This window comes from Rattus norvegicus, chromosome 4 (assembly GCF_036323735.1).
Source record: "Rattus norvegicus strain BN/NHsdMcwi chromosome 4, GRCr8, whole genome shotgun sequence".
Taxonomy (NCBI): domain Eukaryota; kingdom Metazoa; phylum Chordata; class Mammalia; order Rodentia; family Muridae; genus Rattus; species Rattus norvegicus.
Genome location: NC_086022.1, coordinates 72739611 through 72762515, shown reverse-complemented (window position 1 = coordinate 72762515; position 22905 = coordinate 72739611). Strand labels below are relative to the sequence as shown.

The 22905-nt window shown below is 40.6% G+C and overlaps 2 protein-coding genes and 1 non-coding gene across 3 annotated transcripts; 1 reads left to right on the top strand and 2 right to left on the bottom strand.

Annotated features, from left to right (window-relative positions):
- Positions 1-1811: 1811 nt before the first annotated feature.
- Or13m2 (olfactory receptor family 13 subfamily M member 2) lies at positions 1812-2747 on the bottom strand. Its single transcript, NM_001000849.1, has one exon. It carries the CDS (start codon positions 2745-2747, stop codon positions 1812-1814), a length of 936 nt encoding a protein of 311 aa, NP_001000849.1.
- Positions 2748-7433: 4686 nt separating this feature from the next.
- On the top strand, positions 7434-7567 carry LOC120102713 (small nucleolar RNA SNORA17). The gene has a single exon (XR_005504319.1). It is a non-coding gene; the product is annotated as a small nucleolar RNA SNORA17 (small nucleolar RNA).
- A 13776-nt stretch (positions 7568-21343) lies between these two features.
- Or2f2 (olfactory receptor family 2 subfamily F member 2) lies at positions 21344-22300 on the bottom strand. Its single transcript, NM_001000850.1, has one exon. It carries the CDS (start codon positions 22298-22300, stop codon positions 21344-21346), a length of 957 nt encoding a protein of 318 aa, NP_001000850.1.
- Between the last annotated feature and the right edge of the window lie 605 nt (positions 22301-22905).

Here is a 22905-nt window from a genome sequence, read left to right as displayed (position 1 = left end):
AACTATGTTTTGAGTTTTGAATATTTATATTTTAATAATATGATTCATGAGCACTAAATATACATAACTTCCCTTTCTTCTCACCCTCTACTTTATCCCATGCCCAACCTTTTCAAATTCATGATCTCTTCTTAAAGTACTATTATTGCAAGTATGAACATAGATATATGTGTGTATATAATGTGTGTGTGTGAGTGAGTGTATATGATCTGCTGATTCCATTTAGTTTTTATGGTATGTACTGGACAACCTACACATGACTTTGTCTGTTGAGGATCCTGACCCTCCCTCTCTCAGCAGGCATTGACCACATGTAGCTCTTTGTCTGGGGAAGAAATGGGAAACAACCATTGATGTTGTTGGTCAGGGGGAAGAAAGAGACTCCAAAATTATAAAGGCTATTGCTATTGCATTTGGCTGCCTCCAGAACCTGAAGAAAAGAGTCTATTGTTGAAGGCACCACATACTCCAGACACAGGATCTGGATCTGACTCACATGTCTCCTCCCTGAGGACCGGCTCTCCTAATGATAGGATTGGAGGTGCTATTCAAACTTCCAAGGAAGAGGAGCAACTGGAAATAATTTTTTAAGTTTTAAATATGCCCAGTATTGTATATGTGTATGCTGAATCAAGGGTATAGACATAACTAGCATAATCCAGGTTCGAGCAACTTGAAAACTATGTTTGTGCTCCAAACAAATTTCATATAAGAACTTAAGTACATAATGTCATAGTTTTAGTTAATTGAGTGATATCACTAAGAATGAGAGCTGGGACATTAGAAAATCTATGGGTTAGTCTAAATAGTTATAGTATTTGACTAGAAACTGTGTATAAATTATAAAATATAAAGCTAAGTGTAGGAAAACTAACATGCAGAATTATATATGAGTGTGTGTATGTGTGTGTGTATGTGTCCAGACACAACTACTATAATAGACATATTATAATAATTCTCCAAATGGTAAGAGAGAAATGAAAATAAACATTTTGTTAATTCCTAAAAACTAACAAAGGGTTTGTACAAAAGAAAATGTCTCTAGAACTGAGGCGTCTTGACTATTTTATGCACCTGAGACTTATTTTTATTAAGGTGTTGATAATTGTTTACAATGTATTTTAATCATATCCACCCTCCCCTAACTCTTCCCAAATCAAGCACCTCTCTACCTTTTTATCACTGAATTAGCTAACCTAGCTTTGTGCTGTCTTTTTTAATCATACTCATCAAGTCCAATTTGTGTTGCCCATTTATTCTCGGATATGTGGTCTTCCACTGGAGCGTGTTTTACTTACCAGAGGCTGGACTGATTCCCTCTCCCCCAGCCTAGCCGAATTTCTATTAACTCCCTTATTAAGGGAGGGACTTCATGCTAACATTCTCCCTAAGACTTTAATAAGCAACTTACTTTGCAATACTCCAAAACTGAACAAGATTTCCCTTCATATATGTTCAGAAAATACAACTAGTGAAAAGGTATTAAATGATGAATTATGTAACCAGCAGGAAGTCAATATCATTTCTAATGTTCAGGAAACACATGCAGTAAAATCTACATACCCTTTTGTTCAAGATGCTTACACTCTACTTGATGAATAGAGCCAAAATTTAGACCAACTATGAAGGTTTTCAGTTCTTTCTTATTTTGCTTTTGACTTATCAGTGCATGGTTAAAAATATAACTGGTTGCAAAAAATATAACCCGTCTTAACAGAACATTTAAGAAGAAAGTGCATGTGCATGAATTCCTATTTATTTAATATGTTGGTGGGGTTTTTTGTACTGTTAACAGAAAAAACTATTCTCATCTATTTGTTTTCCTTAAGTTTCTCCAAAGTTCTTTTCAAAGCCCCAATCACATCATTGTTTCTCAAGCTGTAGATGAGGGGATTGAGCATTGGCGTCACAACAGCATAGAAGAGAGCAACCATCTTCTCTTGTCCTGCTGAGGATCTGCCCACAGGCCTCATGTATGTAAAGATGGCTGTTCCAAAGCACATAGAAACCACTGTGAGGTGGGAGGCACAAGTCCCAAAGGCTTTTCGTCGTCCCTGGGAAGAGCGAATACGCAGAATGGCAGCAACAATATGAGCATAGGAAAATAGCACCAGAATACAAGGAAGCATGATCACCAGAAATCCTGAGATGGCTACCATGACCTTGTTGAGGGAGATGTCCACACAACTCAGCCTCAGTACAGCCAGCATCTCACAGGCGAAGTGATTGATGACCGTACGACAGAAGGGTAATTGAAAGATCATGAGTGTCTGCATTAGTGAATTTGAGAGACCAGCAGTCAGACAGGCTGAAGCCAACCTTAGGCACAGCCCTCCATGCATAATGACCATGTAGTGCAGAGGGTGGCACACTGCCACGTAGCGGTCATAAGCCATGGCACCTAGCAAGAAGAACTCTGTGCTACCCATTGCTAGGGAGATATACAGCTGCAGCACACAACTATGAAATGGGATGGACTTCCTGGCTGACAGGAAATGGACGAGCATCTGGGGGACAGTGCTGTTGGTGTAACAGATGTCCACAAATGACAGGATGCTGAGGAAGAAGTACATGGGCGTATGGAGCTTGCTGTCCAGCTTGATGAGGATGATGATGAGTAGGTTCCCCAGGACAGTCAGCAAGTACATGGCCAGGAACAGTACAAACAAGGAGACCTGAGTCCCCCAGTCAGTTGACAACCCCAGCAACAAGAATTCACTCACCCATGTCTGGTTTTTCTTGCCCATTAGCTTCCTGAGGACCAAGACCAAGTTATATATTAATAAATAAAATAATGATCAGCACCAAAACTTGGGAGTCTCCCTTTATTGAAGAATTTACTAAAATTCTTGGATAGCTCAATTAAAAAGTGTGACCATTAAGCTTCACTCTCTTCTTTAGATCTAATTTTTAGCTATAAAGTTTTGATTTTGTTGAATACCTATATCCTCCTTATTACTATCCAAGAACCCACAGTGAGACAACGTAACTGTTATGAACACTCTTCTATTAATTTACCTTTTTATCACTGAATTCTCCAGCTATAAAAATATGATGTTCAATTTTTCTTTGTCTACTCAGGGACTTTGAGTTTCAATTTAGAAAACAGAAAGTACAAATAGATTTTTGCATTGCGAGGAAATGTCAAAAGACTACATTGCAAAGTCAGTAAAGTTTTAAAAGTAAAACTTATGTGACCATGTTTCATCTTAAAAATCTTCCCATGATTGTCTCTGCGACTCAGCATACAGGAAGGAACTGATCCCCAGTGTTACAATCTTCTTCCTAAAGAATAGCAAAGAAGGGGCTAATAGTAGGGTATATCTGTGAAAACACAAGTCAAGTTCAGAGATGCATTCGCTAGATTCTCTGAGTGTAATAACCAATACCTACTACAGATATCATCTACAACCATGAGACCACAAAAATCTGTCAATGATTCTCCCTGACTGAGTTTGTTTTCTCACTAACAGGCAGGGTTCAGAGGCTAACCAGGAAGACATGGGCAACCACTCACTTGAATTAGCTTATTGATATAACTTTGATTGTATCTGCTTCTTAACCTTCCTCTCTTCTTTCCCTCTCTCTTCACCCCTTCTTTGTTCTCTTTCTCTTCATCTCACTGATAGTTATGTATAAGTATCACACAGTAATTGTTAGTCAGAATTTACCTACAGGTACAAGGTTCCTATGCCAAAGCCCATGAACCTTTTGTCTGCTCCCCAAGTTAAATTTCCCAAACTTACTTATCTGCAGTTCACCACATTCACTGTCATGAGTACTTGGCACATGGTATGGTTCTTATATTTTGTGGAGCTCTTAGGAACCTTGTATTTACACTTCATTAAACACACAAGTGGTTTCCAAAAGTCTCGTGAACTGAGCAAAACCTTTTTGATTTCTCATTTTACTCAACCTTTTCAGAAGGAAATGTGAAACACATACACACTTGTCTCCAGATAGGTTATCTGCTTGCCTAAGTTAGTCCCACCTCCACTTCCTTATGCCCACATCTGTACTGATATGCTCTGCCACTACAACGATGAAACAAAAGAATCCCACTCTTCAGACGAAGTAGCCTCTAGAGAGAATCCCTGTAGAACATTGATGTCTCAAACTTGTGCCGGCGTCCTTCACCACAAGTCCTCAGGCACTGTTACAGTCAGTCATATTATCCTCCCTCTGTTCTTGGCTAAGGACTTGTTAGGATGAATGAAACCCCACCTTTCCTTCTTCCCAAGCTATTCCTCTTTTTTCCAAATAAAGCAGAACAGACATGAACCTGAGCTTCCTTTTGGCAGATCCCAACACATCCCAGGATGGCAGAGTCTAATTTCCTGTGTGAGTGATCAAAGTTGTATGCCTGGTGGTCTCAGACATAGTTGAAAGGACTTGTTGCTCAGTTTGGGTACACAAAATGTGTTTTCTTCCTAGAGTAGGACATTGGAACTTGACCTGTGGCTCTTTAATAACCAGTTTCAGTCCACCTGTCAGAGGCTTTCAGCAAGCAAAGAGAGGCTGTGTGGTGTGGAGGCCCTGGCTTCAGCTATGTAGTACAGAGACCCTGGCTTCAAACTGCTGGTCCCACCTACACTCACTCATCTCTGAGAAGGAGTCTGGCACTGTCCAGGTGCAGAGGAGGCTGTCGGGGATGTGGGATTTGGAAGAAGGGAACTATCCTCCTTAGAGATAAAAATCTCTATAGGCCAATTATGCTATGCTTGTCAGGCTTCTGTAACTTTTGTCCCTTATATTACTCTGTCTTAAAAAAGAACAAAAAAACAAAAAACAAAAAACAAGCAACTCAACTTTGCCCCTCTACCTGGGAATTTCTTTAAAGCCATTCCGGTCATTGAATTCTCATCTACATTTGAGACTTTCAAATGGCAATTAGACTTCACTAAACTGGAACTTGAGAAGAGAATCTAAAGTACCATTTCCCCTTAGAGGCATCCCTCTGATTTTGTTAAAGGTGCACTTTAAGGACTTTGTTTCTTGCCCATCCTTTAAATAATGAGTTAACATCCTTACAACTAGAATGTTTAACCCAGTATGTTTAGTCATGCAAGACACATTCAGGCAATGTGTCCTGTACCATGACAATTCAGTTCTGTAGGACATACTTCCCAATATTTTCTTCATAACCAAGGGAAACATTCTGAGAAACCTTTAACCCTTTGGAGCCACTATTTAAAGTCTCCTTTTTTTAATTTATTTTTTATTTTTTTTATTATTAACTTGAGTATTTCTTATATACATTTCGAGTGTTATTCCCTTTCCCAGTTTCCGGGCAAACATCCCCCTTCCCCCCTCCCCTTTCTTATCGGTGTTCCCCTTCCCCCTCCCCTTTCTTATCGGTGTTCCCCTCACCACCCTCCCCCCATTGTCCCCCTCCCCCCAACAGTCTAGTTCACTGGGGGTTCAGTCTTAGCAGGACCCAGGGCTTCCCCTTCCACTGGTGCTCTTACTAGGATATTCATTGCTACCTATGAGGTCAGAGTCCAGGGTCAGTCCATGCATAGTCTTTAGGTAGTGGCTTAGTCCCTGGAAGCTCTGGTTGCTTGGCATTGTTGTACATATGGGGTCTCGAGCCCCTTCAAGCTCTTCCAGTTCTTTCTCTGATTCCTTCAACGGGGGTCCTATTCTCAGTTCAGTGGTTTGCTGCTGGCATTCGCCTCTGTATTTGCTGTATTCTGGCTGTGTCTCTCAGGAGCGATCTACATCCGGCTCCTGTCGGTCTGCACTTCTTTGCTTCATCCATCTTGTCTAATTGGATGGCTGTATATGCATGGGCCACATGTGGGGCAGACTCTGAATGGGTGTTCCTTCAGTCTCTGTTTTAATCTTTGCCTCTCTCTTCCCTGCCAAGGGTATTCTTGTTCCCCTTTTAAAGAAGGAGTGAACCATTCACATTTTGATCATCTGTCTTGAGTTTCATTTGTTCTAGGCATTTAGGGTAATTCAAGCATTTGGGCTAATAGCCACTTATCAGTGAGTGCATACCATGTATGTCTTTCTGTGTTTGGGTTAGCTCACTCAGGATGATATTTTCCAGTTCCAGCCATTTGCCTACGAATTTCATAAAGTCGTTGTTTTTGATAGCTGAGTAATATTCCATTGTGTAGATGTACCACATTTTCTGTATCCATTCCTCTGTTGAAGGGCATCTGGGTTCTTTCCAGTTTCTGGCTATTATAAATAAGGCTGCAATGAACATAGTGGAGCACGTGTCTTTTTTATATGTTGGGGTATCTTTTGGGTATATGCCCAAGAGAGGTATAGCTGGATCCTCAGGCAGTTCAATGTCCAATTTTCTGAGGATCCTCCAGACTTATTTGCAGAATGGTTGTACCAGTTTGCAATCCCACCAACAATGGAGGAGTGTTCCTCTTTCTCCACATCCTCGCCAGCATCTGTTGTCCCCTGAGTTTTTGATCTTAGCCATTCTCACTGGTGTGAGGTGAAATCTCAGGGTTGTTTTGATTTGCATTTCCCTTATGACTAAAGATGTTGAACATTTCTTTAGGTGTTTCTCAGCCATTCGGCATTCCTCAGCTGTGAATTCTTTGTTTAGCTCTGAGCCCCATTTTTTAATAGGGTTATTTGTTTCCCTGTGGTCTAACTTCTTGAGTTCTTTGTATATTTTGGATATAAGGCCTCTATCTGTTGTAGGATTGGTAAAGATCTTTTCCCAATCTGTTGGTTGCCGTTTTGTCCTAACCACAGTGTCCTTTGCCTTACAGAAGCTTTGCAGTTTTATGAGATCCCATTTGTCAATTCTTGATCTTAGAGCGTAAGCCATTGGTGTTTTGTTCAGGAAATTTTTTCCAGTGCCCATGTGTTCCAGATGCTTCCCTAGTTTTTCTTCTATTAGTTTGAGTGTGTCTGCTTTGATGTGGAGGTCCTTGATCCACTTGGACTTAAAGTCTCCTTTTTAAGCAGATACTATGGAGTAATTGTCCTTTTATAAACCAAAAGTCTACTTTTGTGTTCTACAAATACTCCAGAAATTTACTACTCACTACAAAATCAATGCTGAAATAAAGACAGACACACAGAAGCACACACAGAAGAGAGAGAGAGAGAGAGAGAGAGAGAGAGAGACAGAGAGAGAGAGAGAGAGAGAGAGAGAGAAATATTTTCTCATGAATCTCCCCCATTTTAATCATATAGTGTTAAAGTTACTGCATTGGGTACTAGGGAGGTGGCCCAGTAGCCCAGTGGTTAAAAGCACTGACTTCTCTTTCAGAAAATCTGGGTTTAATTTCCAGCAGACACATGGCAGCTGACAGCTATCTATACAACTTCAGTCCCAGGGTTCCTGATTCTCTCTTATGACCTCCATAGGCATTGTATGCACATGGTACATATGAGTAGGTACAAACAAGCAAATACCCATAATTATAAAAATAATTATTTAAAATAAAACAAACCTTAAATAAAAAAGAATTAAAATAGATATGGCTGCTGTGTCACTTATGCATCAGTAGGTGGCAGAGAGGAGAGGAATATGTCTATGTTCAATGTTCTAACCTGTGAACATCTAAATAATTAGTATCCTAACATTTCTTGAAAACAGCAAGCCTGAGACAACCATCAGTTCTAAACCAGGGGGCTTGGACAGGGAGCTAGCCTGGTGCTGAGCAGGCCCTGGTGGCTCCCAGGACTAGGAACAATCCTGAAACTAGAAGAGCCCAGCCAGGGACTAAAGGCCCCAGGTGAACCCAAGACAGATGACTCATAAATGAGGCCACTTGGGAGGATGAAGTGAAAACCAAATTCTAGATAAACACCAGACTAATGCCATGGAGTCTGGACAGGGATCTAGCCTGAGACAACCGTCAGTCAGGTGCTGTGCAGGCCTGGAAGGGAAGACCACGCCCGCTACCTGGCAACATAATGTACAAGCTGGACATGGTACTCCAGAGACCACTTCTGAGATTAACCTGACCCCAGCTCAAAGACTCCAGCTGCTCTAAGGAGCAAGAAAATGGTAAAGAAATGAAAGAGAAACAGAAATAGAACAGAAGGATGTAGGCACAATGATGAGAGGCAGAACTGGAGACTCAGGGGTAATGAGGAACAGCCTGGTTTGAGTAGACAGTGATGCCATGTAGGACCGTGGTAGGGTCCTGGCCTGTGCTCAGTCAGGGACTACAACTGGTTTCAAGGCTCTGAAGCAGCGGTTTGTTACCACTAAGGTCCAGGAAATCATCACTGGCCAAGGTAATTGTCCAGGGACATGTTGAAGTCTGGGGTCTGTGCAAAACTGGCCCCACCCTCATCTGGGCATTGGATCCCTTATGGGCATAAAAGCAGGAGAGTTGATCCTCCCCTTAGACAGCTGCAGTACTGGAGAGAGTGGCCCACACATTGCTGGAGTTATAGGAGTGTCAGCCCCAAGGATATGGGGTGGGGAGAGACCTTGCCCTATCACACATCTCCAGTGCAAGGGCATGGACAAAGGATAGGTGCCTTCCTCCTTCTACCCTGTCCCCACTTACCACCTAAAGCAGGCAGAAGACCTGGCCCTGGGATCATGAAAGCAGGAGAGCTATTCCTGCCCCTCTCCAGCAGCTGCTCTCAGGAGAGCAGGTCTTGCACCTCACTTTGGCAGAACAGTAGAGCTGACCGTGATGAGAGGCATAGGTGAGCTTCTGAGGATGTGAACACACACCTGGCCCCTACATTTGTCTGCCATCAAGTTACACGGTAAAGGGAAATATGACCCTGAGGTCATCAGAGAAGGAGAGCTGACCCTGCTGCTCACCTCCTGCAACATGAGGAAGAGCAAGCCCTGCACCTCACCTCAGTAGCATAGTAGAACTGGCTCTGGATGTGGAGGTTGTGGGTGAGACTACAGATGTGAATGTGGGAAAGCTGGCCTTGCCTATTGTCTGCTCTGCAGCAACATCTATGAGGGAGAACCTCCCCTCCCTTTTGCCCTCACCATTTGCAGTGGGAAGGAGAGTTGGCCCAGATTATAGTCATAATAGCCGGAGAGCTGGCCCTGCCCCTCACCAGCTGCAGCACTCAGGAGAGCAGGCCCTGCACCTCATGTGGGCAGCACAAAGAGCTGACTCTGATGGTACGGGCTCAGATAAATGACACTGAGAGTATAAGTGTGGAAGAGTTGTCCCCACAACTTGTCTCCTGTACATTTACATGGGTGAGAGACAGATGCCACCACCCCACACATCTGCTCACCCCTTGCCACCAATGGCTGCAGGCTAGCTGGCCCTAAGGTCATAAAAGCAGGAGAGAAGTCCCTGGCTTTCACCTGCTACAGTAGTCGAATGCAAGCCCTGCACCTCCCATCAGCACTGTAGAGTAGGGCATGGATGTGGGAGCTGCAGGTGAGCCAGCCCTGAGGGCATGAGTGTGAGAGAGGTGTGCCTGCCTATTGTTTGCTGGGCAGTAGCCTGGGCCAGGGAGAGACACCCTCCTCCCCTCCCTCATCCCTCATCATGCTATCTAGTGTAGTCATGAGAGCTGGCCGTGTCCCTCTCTGGCTGCAACACTCAGCAGAATGGGTCCTTCACCTCACCTGGGCAAAAGGGTAAAGTTGACCCTGGTAGTGGAGGCATCCGCTGAGCTGGGCTGAAGGCATGAGAACAGGAAATTCTATGGTGTGACCAACTCAAATACCTCTTAGGCCCATGTTTAGGGCTTTGAACTGCCTCACTCCAACATCCACTCCATTGATAATTTGCTAGAGTACATAAAAAGGGCCAGTCTTACAGACCCAAAACTATAATATCTCCAAGAATTAGGCCAAGAACAGGATATCTGAGAAGAGTCCCAGTGAGGTTCCAGTATCAATAGAGTAGCCGAAGCCAGAGGCCTCATACCAGACCAATGAGTCACTGCAATGGACAAAACAAAGAAGTAAAACAATCAAAGAAGTGTGGACTAAAGGGCATACTATGGGACATGCTTTGACACACTACAGCTTCCACAATAAGATTTTCTTTTTATTCTGTTGATGGGAAAGTCACAAGGCTGGAGGAAGGATATGAGGGGAGAGGGACATGAATGGGATTGGGGTGCATGATGTGAAATTCACAAAGAACCTGTAAACTGTTTAAAAAAAGAATTGCTACATTGCCTCTTAAGTGCATGTCTAACCTAGGCTACTTGTGCAATTTTTCCAAAACATAATTATGCTAATGAAATCTACAATAACTATGAATAAGGATTTCTTTCACCTCGAGCTTTCTCTGGTATTGTCATTGTCAATCTTTTACATTTTAGTTACTCTGATGGAGCCACAGTATGGTGAGATTGTGAAATGTCATGTATTTCTCACACACAAATGACTACATATTTTCTAGTACTTATTTGCTGTTTAGGGATCCCACTCTCTATGTTTGATATTTCACACATTTTATATTGGTTTCTCTCTCTCTTTTTTTTCTTTTTTTTTAATTTATTTAATACGTAATAATAATTCTTTGGTTTCGGGGCAAACATCCCCCTCCCCCCTCCCCTTCCTTATGGGTGTTCCCCGCCCAACCATTCCCCCATTGCTGCCCTCCCCCCACAAGTCTAGTTCACTGGGGGTTCAGTCTTAGCAGGACCCAGGGCTTCCCCTTCCACTGGTGCTCTTACTAGAATATTCATTGCTACCTATGAGGTCAGAGTCCAGGGTCAGTCCATGCATAGTCTTTAGGTAGTGGCTTAGTCCCTGGAAGCTCTGGTTGCTTGGCATTGTTGTACATATGGGGTCTCGAGCCCCTTCAAGCTCTTCCAGTTCTTTCTCTGATTCCTTCAACGGGGGTCCTATTCTCAGTTCAGTGGTTTGCTGCTGGCATTCGCCTCTGTATTTGCTGTATTCTGGCTGTGTCTCTCAGGAGCGATCTACATCCGGCTCCTGTCGGTCTGCACTTCTTTGCTTCATCAATCTTGTCTAATTGGGTGGTGGTATATGTATGGGCCACATGTGGGGCAGGCTCTGAATGGGAATTCCTTCAGTCTCTGTTTTAATCTTTGCCTCTCTCTTCCCTGCGAAGGGTATTCTTGTTCCCCTTTTAGAGAAGGAGTGAAGCATTCACATATTGATCATCCTTCTTGAGTTTCATTTGTTCTAGGCATCTAGGGTAATTCAAGCATTTGGGCTAATAGCCACTTATCAGTGAGTGCATACCATGTATGTCTTTCTGTGTTTGGGTTAGCTCACTCAGGATGATATTTTCCAGTTCCAACCATTTGCCTACGAATTTCATAAAGCCGTTGTTTTTGATACCTGAGTAATATTCCATTGTGTAGATGTACCATATTTTCTGTATCCATTCCTCTGTTGAAGGGCATCTGGGTTCTTTCCAGCTTCTGGCTATTATAAATAAGGCTGCGATGAACATAGTGGAGCACGTGTCTTTTTTATATGTTGGGGCATCTTTTGGGTATATGCCCAAGAGAGGTATAGCTGGATCCTCAGGCAGTTCAATGTCCAATTTTCTGAGGAACCTCCAGACTGATTTCCAGAATGGTTGTACCAGTCTGCAATCCCACCAACAATGGAGGAGTGTTCCTCTTTCTCCGCATCCTCGCCAGCATCTGCTGTCACCTGAGTTTTTGATCTTAGCCATTCTCACTGGTGTGAGGTGAAATCTCAGGGTTGTTTTGATTTGCATTTCCCTTATGACTAAAGATGTTGAACATTTCTTTAGGTGTTTCTCAGCCATTCGGCATTCCTCAGCTGTGAACTCTTTGTTTAGCTCTGGACCCCATTTTTTAATAGGGTTATTTGTCTCCCTGCGGTCTAACATCTTGAGTTCTTTGTATATTTTGGATATAAGGCCTCTATCTGTTGTAGGATTGGTAAAGATCTTTTCCCAATCTGTTGGTTGCCGATTTGTCCTAACCACGATGTCCTTTGCCTTACAGAAGCTTTGCAGTTTTATGAGATCCCATTTGTCGATTCTTGATCTTAGACCATAAGCCATTGGTGTTTTGTTCAGGAAATTTTTTCAAGTGCCCATGTGTTCCAGATGCTTCCCTAGTTTTTCTTCTATTAGTTTGAGTGTATCAGGTTTGATGTGGAGGTCCTTGATCCACTTGGACTTAAGCTTTGTACAGGGTGATAAGCATGGATAAATCTGCATTCTTCTACGTGTTGACTTCCAGTTGAACCAGCACCATTTGCTGAAAATGCTATCTTTTTTCCATTGGATGGTTTTGGCTCCTTTGTCAAAAAATCAAGTGACCATAGGTGTGTGGGTTCATTTCTGGGTCTTCAATTCTATTCCATTGGTCTATCTGTCTGTCTCTGTACCAATACCATGCAGTTTTTATCACTATTGCTCTGTAATACTGCTTGAGTTCAGGGATAGTGATTCCCCCTGAAGTCCTTTTATTGTTTATTTTATTGTTTATTATTGATAGCTAAAGCTATCCTGGGTTTTTTGTTATTCCAGATGAATTTACAAATTGTTCTGTCTAACTCTTTGAAGAATTGGATTGGTATTTTGATGGGGATTGCATTGAATCTGTAGATTGCTTTTGGTAAAATGGCCATTTTTACTATATTAATCCTGCCAATCCTTGAGCATGGGAGATCTTTCCATCTTCTGAGGTCTTCTTCAGTTTCTTTCTTCAGTGTCTTGAAGTTCTTATTGTACAGATCTTTTACTTGCTTGGTTAAAGTCACACCGAGGTACTTTATATTATTTGGGTCTATTATGAAGGGTGTCGTTTCCCTAATTTCTTTCTCGGCTTCTTTCTCTTTTGTGTAGAGGAAGGCTACTGATTTATTTGAGTTAATTTTATACCCAGCCACTTTGCTGAAGTTCTTTATCAGCTTTAGTAGTTCTCTGGTGGAACTTTTGGGATCACTTAAATAAACTATCATATCATCTGCAAATAGTGATATTTTGACTTCTTCTTTTCTGATCTGTATCCCCTTGACCTCCTTTTGTTGTCTGATTGCTCTGGCTAGAACTTCAAGAACTATATTGAATAAGTAGGGAGAGAGTGGGCAGCCTTGTCTAGTCCCTGATTTTAGTGGGATTGCTTCACGTTTCTCTCCATTTAGTTTAATGTTAGCAACTGGTTTGCTGTATATGGCTTTTACTATGTTTAGGTATGGACCTTGAATTCCTATTCTTTCCAGGACTTTTATCATGAAGGGGTGTTGAATTTTGTCAAATGCTTTCTCAGCATCTAATGAAATGATCATGTGGTTTTGTTCTTTCAGTTTGTTTTTATAATGGATCACGTTGATGGTTTTCCGTATATTAAACCATCCCTGCATGCCTGGGATGAAGCCTACTTGATCATGGTGGATGATTGTTTTGATGTGCTCTTGGATTCGGTTTGCCAGAATTTTATTGAGTATTTTTGCGTCGATATTCATAAGGGAAATTGGTCTGAAGTTCTCTTTCTTTGTTGGGTCTTTGTGTGGTTTAGGTATAAGAGTAATTGTGGCTTCATAGAAGGAATTCGGGAGTGATCCATCTGTTTCAATTTTGTGGAATAGTTTGGATAATATTGGTATGAGGTCTTCTATGAAAGTCTGATAGAATTCTGCACTAAACCCGTCTGGACCTGGGCTCTTTTTGGTTGGGAGACCTTTAATGACTGCTTCTATTTCCTTAGGAGTTATGGGGTTGTTTAACTGGTTTATCTGTTCCTGATTTAACTTCGGTACCTGATATTTGTCTAGGAAACTGTCCATTTCCTGTAGATTTTCAAGTTTTGTTGAATATAGGCTTTTATAGTAAGATCTGATGATTTTTTGAATTTCCTCTGAATCTGTAGTTATGTCTCCCTTTTCATTTCTGATTTTGTTAATTTGGACACACTCTCTGGGTCCTCTCGTTAGTCTGGCTAAGGATTTATCTATCTTGTTGATTTTCTCAAAGAACCAACTTTTGGTTCTGTTGATTCTTTCTATGGTCCTTTTTGTTTCTACTTGGTTGATTTCAGCTCTGAGTTTGATTATTTCCTGCCTTCTACTCCTCCTGGGTGTATTTGCTTTTTTTTGCTCTAGACCTTTTAGGTGTGCTGTCAAGCTGCTGACATATGCTCTTTCCTGTTTCTTTCTGCAGGCACTCAGAGCTATGAGTTTTCCTCTTAGCACAGCTTTCATTGTGTCCCATAAGTTTGGGTATGTTGTACCTTCATTTTCATTGAATTCTAAAAAGTTTTTAATTTCTTTCTTTATTTCTTACTTGACTAGGTTATCATTGAGTAGAGCATTGTTCAATTTCCACGTATATGTGGGCATTCTTCCCTTACTGTTATTGAAGACCAGTTTTAGGCCGTGGTGGTCTGATAGCACGCATGGGATTATTTCTATCTTTCTGTACCTGTTGAGGCCCGTTTTTTGACCAACTATATGGTCAATTTTGGAGAAAGTACCATGAGGAGCTGAGAAGAAGGTATATGCTTTTGCTTTAGGATAGAATGTTCTATAAATATCCGTTAAGTCCATTTGGCTCATGACTTCTCTTAGTCTGTCTACATCTCTGTTTAATTTCTGTTTCCATGATCTGTCCATTGATGAGAGTGGGGTGTTGAAATCTCCCACTATTATTGTGTGAGGTGCAATGTGTGTTTTGAGCTTTAGTAAGGTTTCTTTTACGTATGTAGGTGCCCTTGTATTTGGGGCATAGATATTTAGGATTGAGAGTTCATCTTGGTTGATTTTTCCTTTGATGAATATGAAGTGTCCTTCCTTATCTTTTTTGATGACTTTTAATTGAAAATTGATTTTATTTGATATTAGAATGGCTACTCCAGCTTGCTTCTTCTGACCATTTGCTTGGAACTTTGTTTTCCAGCCTTTCACCCTGAGGTAGTGTCTGTCTTTGTCTCTGAGGTGTGTTTCCTGTAGGCAGCAGAATGCAGGGTCCTCATTGCGTATCCAGTTTGTTAATCTATGTCTTTTTATTGGGGAGTTGAGGCCATTGATGTTGAGAGATATTAAGGAATAGTGATTATTGCTTCCTGTTATATTCATATTTGGATGTGAGGTTATGTTTGTGTGCTTTTCTTCTCTTTGTTTTGTTGCCAAGACGATTAGTTTCTTGCTTCTTCTAGGGTATAGCTTGCCTCCTTATGTTGGGCTTTACCCTTTATTATCCTTTGTAGTGCTGGATTTGTAGAAAGATATTGTGTAAATTTGGTTTTGTCATGGAATATCTTGGTTTCTCCATCTATGTTAATTGAGAGTTTTGCAGGATACAGTAACCTGGGCTGGCACTTGTGTTCTCTTAGGGTCTGTATGACATCTGTCCAGGACCTTCTGGCCTTCATAGTTTCTGGCGAGAAGTCTGGTGTGATTCTGATAGGTCTGCCTTTATATGTTACTTGACCTTTTTCCCTTACTGCTTTTAATAATCTTTCTTTATTTTGTGTGTTTTGTGTTTTGACTATTATGTGACGGGAGGTGTTTCTTTTCTGGTCCAATCTATTTGGAGTTCTGTAGGCTTCCTGTATGCCTATGACTATCTCTTTTTTTAGGTTAGGGAAGTTTTCTTCTATGATTTTGTTGAAGATATTTACTGGTCCTTTGAGCTGGGAGTCTTCACTCTCTTCTATACCTATTATCCTTAGGTTTGATCTTCTCATTGAGTCCTGGATTTCCTGTATGTTTTGGACCAGTAGTTTTTTCTGCTTTACATTATCTTTGACAGTTGAGTCAATGATTTCTAGGGAATCTTCTGCTCCCGAGATTCTCTCTTCCATCTCTTGTATTCTGTTGGTGAGGCTTCTATCTACAGCTCCTTGTCTCTTCTTTTGATTTTCTATATCCAGGGTTGTTTCCATGTGTTCTTTCTTGATTGCTTCTATTTCCATTTTTAATTCCTTCAACTGTTTGATTGTTTTTTCCTGGAATTCTTTCAGGCATTTTTGTGATTCTTCTCTGTAGGCTTCTACTTGTTCTCTAAGGGAGTTCTTCACGTCTTTCTTGAAGTCCTCCAGCATCATGATCAAATATGATTTTGAAACTAGATCTTGCTTTTCTGGTGTGTTTGGATATTCCATGTTCATTTTGGTGGAAGATTTGGGATCCGATGATGCCATGTAGTCTTGGTTTCTGTTGCTTGGGTTCCTATGCTTGCCTCCTGCCATCAGATTATCTCTAGTGTTACTTTGTTCTGCTATTTCTGACAGTAGCTAGACTGTCCTATAAGCCTGTGTGTCAGGAGTGCTGTAGACCTGTTTTCCTGTTTTCTTTCAGCCAGTTATGGGGACAGAGTGTTCTGCTTTCGGGCTTGTAGTTTTTCCTCTCTACAGGTCTTCAGCTGTTCCTGTGGGCCTGTGTCTTGAGTTCACCAGGCAGGTCACTTGCAGGGGAAAAGTTGGTCCTACCTGAGGTTCCGAGGCTCAAGTGTGCTCGTGGGGTACTGCCTAAGTCCTCTCCGCGGCGGCAGCAACCGAGGAGATCTGCGCCGCTCTTTCCGGGAGCCTCCGTGCACCAGGGTTCCAGATGGCGTTTGGTGTTTTCCTCTGGCGTCCCTCTCTCTCTTTTTAAAATGAATTTATTTACTTATATAGCTCAACAAGTGTTGTTGCTTTGCATAGAAAAACATTTTTTCCTACCCTCTGACTTCCTTTGCAAATCCTATGTGTGTCTTTGATCAGTTGGTCACTTAACTTTTGTACAGTTCTGTACATTGCTCTTTCCACGAAGCAACTGTTTTCTTCATCCTCACTTAGATATCTTTATCTACCTCCAGTCATGAAGTTGACCTTCAATGTGACCCTTTTGGAGTTTGACTGTTTTACAGTTCATAATTAGATAACTGATCTATATCTATTTTTGAAAGTTTGATTTATTTTTGTCAGTGTGGATAACAATTTGACCTAATGCTCATCATTGAAATTGAATATACAGAGTTTGTTTCTCAATTATTTCCCCTAGTGTATTTGGTTATTTATTGCTGTAGGAAAACAATGTTGCCTTTATTACTGTAGCTTAAAATAAATCTTCCTTTCTCACAGCATTAATCCTCCAACCTGCGATTACATGTTTTTCAGATTTTTTATTTTACTTTGAATTTAATTTTAAAATGAGATAAGAAATTAAAAGAAAATTTCCCAAAGATTTAAATTGATCTTCATTGAATTAAAAAATAAATTTAAGTATATTAAGATTTAGATGAAAAATATCCCCCCAAATTCATGTGTGAAAATTTGCTTTGTCTCTAGCTAGTGACAGGACTACTAAGAAATGAATGTGTCAAAGTATACTAACCTGTTAGTAGTAAACCTAGTTGGAGACAAATGGAGACTGGAGACTCCTCCCCCTCCTCTCCCCTCCCCTCCCCTTCCCTCCCCTCCCCTCCCCTCTCTCCTCTCCTCTCCTTTCTCCTCCCTTCCCTTCTCCTCTCTCCTTTTCTCCTCTCGTCTCCTCTCCCCTCCCCTCCTCTCCTCTCCTCTCCTCTTCTCCTCTTCCCTCCTCTCTTCTCCACTCTTCCAATCCTCTCCCTCCTCTCCTCTCCTCTCCTCTCCTCTCCTCTTCTCTTCTCTTCTCTTCTCCCTGTCTTCATTTCTCCCTTTATCTAGTTGAGAATGCTCCCCAATTAGACACATTCTTCTCTTTGTTTAATATCTGTCAGTATTTAGTTTTGTATATGGATGCACTGTAGTTTATAAGATTTTTAAAATATATCTCAAACTTTTTAAATTTTGCTTTAAATTATACCTTACAATATATAGGCTATATTTGATCTTTGTATATTAAATAAGTGCACAGAAAATATTTTTATGATGCCTACTTTCATTTCCTCCTTATATATTTAGTAAAAGTCATGAAAGAATTTACCTGGTCTGAAGTGGTCTATGAGGAAAAATTCTTACATACTGTTTGAGTTTGTTTCCTATTGCTGTGGTACATCCACAACCAAAAGCAACTTGTGGACAGGATTTATCTTAGTTTACAGCTTTTACTCTATCATCCACAAGAGTCAGAAAATCAGTTCAAGGAGTTGTCTATAGACCAAAATGATTGCGGCATTTTCTCAAATGAGATTTTCTCTTCCAAGATATTCCTAGTATGTCTACACACACACACACACACACACACACACACACACACACACACACACACACACATGCAGGAACACAAACAGGAACACATGCAGGCACACACACACATGCATGCACGCACGCACATGCACCACTTAAATGCCCTAACATAAAAGATTCTTTCATTTCTTTCTCTTTCCATTTTAATAAATGTCTTAGTGTTTTATTGTGTGTCTCTCTGAAAAGATACCATGACCACAGAAATTCTTATAAATAATATTTAGTTGGGTCTGGTTTACAGGTTTAGATGTTTAATCATTAACGGCACCATGCAGGCAGACATGATGCTTCAAATCCTCATCTATAGGCAGCAAAGGAGACTGTGTATGCCGCTGGGCATAGCTTGAGCATATAAGACCTCAAAGCCCACCTCCACAATGACGCACTTCCTCTAAGAAGGCCACACCTCTTCACAGTGCTACTTCTTATGGCCAAATATGGAAACACACGAATCTATTGGGGGGGGGGGGGTCAGACCTATACAAACCACTACAATAAATCAATTTTTTTTGGAAAAAGTTGTCTACTTCTAGAACCATTGAGATAACTGGGAAGGTAATGTACTTACTATCAAGCCTTATGACATAAATTTGAGCCCTGGGACCTATATAGTGGAAGGAGAAAAACAAGTTGTCATCTGATCTCCATACATTTGCTGTATCATGTACATATGTGCCTCAATAATTAAAGAGTTATATAAATGTGTCCTCATTGAGAGAATAATTCTATGTTCAAGGACTACTTTATGTTCCCTATCTCCCATTCATTTATTTCCTGTTGAAAATTATAATGCTGTCTCTAGTGCTTTGGAGGTCAGTTGTCTACATAAAACTTCCTATGTCTGGAGCTTTCAAGGAGTATGGAGGGGTTATCTACTGTGTGCTCCTCTTTTAGGTCAGACAGACTGTTAAAGTGACTTCTGTCACAGACTTCTTGTGATCCCACACCACTCCTCTATGCTATGGCCAAGGTAGAAGTGAGAATGGGAGTTGTGGAGAGTCTCTCAGCTTCAGATACTCTTATCACACTTTTGCCTTGCTCTCCACCATTCCTGCTGCTCACGGTTTATTCTGAGATCAGAATGGTTTCCTATACTTGCATTCTTCAGTGCAGTGGTTCTTAACATTTAAGTTTTCTCAGATTTCTTCTACACAAGCAGCATTGAGTATTCATGAGAAAGTCTCTGCTTATCGACAGGTTGTCTACTTATTCTCAGTATCTGCAATCTTGCCAGTGACTCTCGTGAGCATATGTTTAAGCTTCCCTGAAATATCTATGTCCCTGAGTTTTGATTCTTTACTGTGAGCTGCTGTAGCTTTGGTTGCCATGTCTCTGTCTTGTGAACCATAGTAAATTATCAACCATGCACCTGTATCAATGCATGAAGAATACCTCACTGCTCTTTATTACAGTAGCATTCACAATGGTTACATGTATTTCTGTAACAAAATTTTAGGATTAGATCAATTTTAATGTAAACTATAAATGACAGTATGAGGAATATATAGCCATGAATTATTTATAGTTTTTTATATATTTTGATTTTCAGACATATTTGTGAATTACTGTTTTGTTGGCACGAGTGTATATGGCATGGAGGTTGGAAGAGTGCACAAGATACTCTAGAACTGGAAATATAAACAGTTGTAAACTGCTGTGAGGTTTAGGGGAACTGAACTCAGGTTTTCTACAAGTGAAGTAAGTGCTTTTAAGAGCTCAACCATCCCTGCAGCCCTCAAACCCTCAAACTTTAAAGCCAGAGCTTCTGTGACATGTTAACAAATGCAAGAATCTCAGTCATCTGAGGAGATGAAGGCACGAAGGCAGGGAAGGAAGGACAGTCCTGTGATTTCTTGAAATGACAAGACCCACTTCTATTTTCTCTCCTCCTTCTCCTTCCCTATACCCTGTTCAGTAATTTAATTACTCTGTTTTAACATACAAGTGTTTACATCAAAGGCAAGATGTATGTCCAGAATACCCCAGCCCATTAAAGTTACAGAGAATGAATAAGCTTAATTACCTGCTCTTAAGATGAGATTGCAGAAAGTTATTAAGTGGGGCCTTGGCCACTTTCTGTACTGCATGGCAACTCTTCTGCTTTCTTAAAATCAATATTAAAGTCACTATCTCTATGTTCACTTCCAAAAAATATTCTTTATGAGGTCAGGTCTGGCTTTGATGCTTTTTCTAGTCAGTTGTTCCTCCCTTGTTTATCTGCTTTCCAGTTTTTCAGAACAAAAATTATTTTCTGAAATTAGATTGCTCTAATATTTTTGATGATACTCCACACATGCACAATAATTTTCCTATCTAATTGTTCATATATGGTCCATAAAAATATGTCGGCTTTTTATTGCTTTTAATGCTACTGTGCACAAATAGCTTGTGACTAGATCTCAGGAAAGACTTTAGTTGATGTTTATTTACTGATTTCGCTCAGAATGCAGATTATACTAGGTCCTATACACAGAAATGCTTAATCTGTTTGGACAGCAATATTCTCATATTATATCAGAATATTGTGCATCAAAAATGTGCTAGAAGAGGTTAAATACATCATGTATCACTGAGAGAAAAGCTTCAAGAATGAAATGTATTTGACTCCTCACAGTACTATTTCATTACCAATGCTGTATCACAATATTTTCCAAAGCACAAATAAATAGTGTTTTTAGTATAAGATTTTAAAATGTTAATTTTAATAAAATTTAATAAGAAGTAAAATGTTAATAATAAGAATATACATAAAAACAATAAAATGTTTGTTTTGTGTCAATTACACATTCTTAGCCACTCACTTAGGATTCATCAAAGGTTAGAAATATCATAGGCAATCAATATATCTAATAAATGTAGCAGAGTGGACATCTAAGCTTATATAGTATATAAGAGATGATCTTGTAAAAGATAACTGAGTGTTAATCATGTACCCCTACTCCAGAACTCTTAAGAGTATCATACCATTTGCTGTTAGCTCAAGAAAATGTCAAAACTGAAAGTACAAATTCAATTTAATGAGTATAGCTTTTGAAATGTCATGAAGTAATGTTGGGGTTGATAACGTACCAGAGCTTTAAAAGTGTGGTTGAGTAATGATGACAGTGACGTTGAATTCTGCTGAACACATTGCTGTGACATAAAAACACACCCACGCCATACACCCACCATCCCCACTCAGACTCCTGCATAACACCATGAACACATATTCTTTCCTCACCTTCCCTGTTGCCATGGAAGTACTGGTTTCAACTGAGCTGGGAGGAGAACAAAGAAGAAAAACTATCTTCTCATCAATGTTCAGGAGTCATCCACTTGTCAGTTTTGATGTGAACCCAGATAAATTCCCTAATAGTTTCTGCCAGGCTCCTTTTACCTCCTTATTCCTTAGACTATAAATCATAGGGTTCAGCATGGGCATCAATATGGCATAAAAAAGGGAAATCAACTTCTCCTGAAGGACCGAGGGGCTGGAGTGGGGCTGGATGTAGGTAAAAATGGTGGTACCATAGCATAGTGTTACCACAGTGAGGTGGGAGGCACACGTGTGGAAGGCCTTTCTCCTTCCCTCTGTGGACTGGATTTTCAGAATGGTGGAGATGATCTGGATGTAAGACAAGAGAACTAGGAAAAAAGGGGTCATAAGCAAGACAATGCTAGAAACCATGATCACAATTTCATTGGATGAAGTGTCCACACAGGCCAATCTGACCACAGCTAGAATTTCACAGGAAATGTGATCAATATACTTATTTGTGCACATGGGCAGCTGGAAGGTGATAGCAGTGTGCACAAGAGAGTTGAGGGAACCACTGACCCAAGATGTGATGACTAGCCTTGTGCATAGCCCTGTATGCATGATGACTGAATACCTTAGAGGATCACACACTGCCACATAGCGGTCATATGCCATCACTGCCAGGAGAAGGAACTCAATCCCACCCAAGCCCAAGGAAAAAAATAACTGGGCTGCACAACTTAGAAATGGAATTGCTTTGCGTGTAGCAAGGAAATGAGCCAGCAACTGGGGGACTATGCTTGTGGCATAAGACACATCTACCAGGGACAGATTGTTGAGAAAGAAATACATGGGAGTGTGGAGTCTGCTGTCCAGTCTGATCAGAAGAATGATGAGGAAGTTCCCCAATACTGTCAGCAGGTACATCAGCAGGAACAGGATGAAGAGGGAGACTTGAGTGTTCCAGTCACTGGACAGGCCAAGGAGGATGAATTCATGCACCCATGTCTGGTTGTCCTGTTCCATTAAAAATGTGGTGATTAATAATCTGCACAGAAAGTAGGCAAGAAACACAAGCAGTCAAGTAAGCATTGAGGTTCAAGTAAAATTCCACAGCATATGCGACCTGCCAGCAATTTTATCAGTTTTCAGTTCATTCATGAGACTATGGTAGTAGGCTTTTTATGAACTGCTTCAGACAAACAGCCCAGTATCATAAGGACAGTGACCTAGAGGATATAGTTATATCTCTCTATAAGATAGAATCTGAAAGATAGTGTCTTAAAGGAACAGTTGTAACCTGAATGTGAGACAGTATAGTTTTAAGCACTATATTTTCTTTTACCCATTTACTTTGTTTTGGGGCAAAGAAAATGTAGTAATTGGCTCTGGTATGTAAAATGATAGATGATGTAGAGACCTAAAGTTTTAAAACTACTTAAAATTTGTTACCTAACTTAATCTTAATGAAATTCAAAACTCAATTACAAAATAAATCAATTGTTCTGAAGATTTAGCCATTTGTGTCAAGATCTAGAATCAGAAAATATAGTTTTAAATCCAAATTTTCTCCAGCTGGTATCTCATTCACATGTCATGGTAAGCACTAATACATAAAAAGGCTCACATTC

What these genes read in the sequence shown, in the direction of transcription:
- Or13m2 (NM_001000849.1), bottom strand. Translation starts at nt 2,747, where the DNA reads ATGGGCAAGAAAAACCAGACATGGGTGAGTGAATTCTTGTTGCTGGGG.
- Or2f2 (NM_001000850.1), bottom strand. Translation starts at nt 22,300, where the DNA reads ATGGAACAGGACAACCAGACATGGGTGCATGAATTCATCCTCCTTGGC.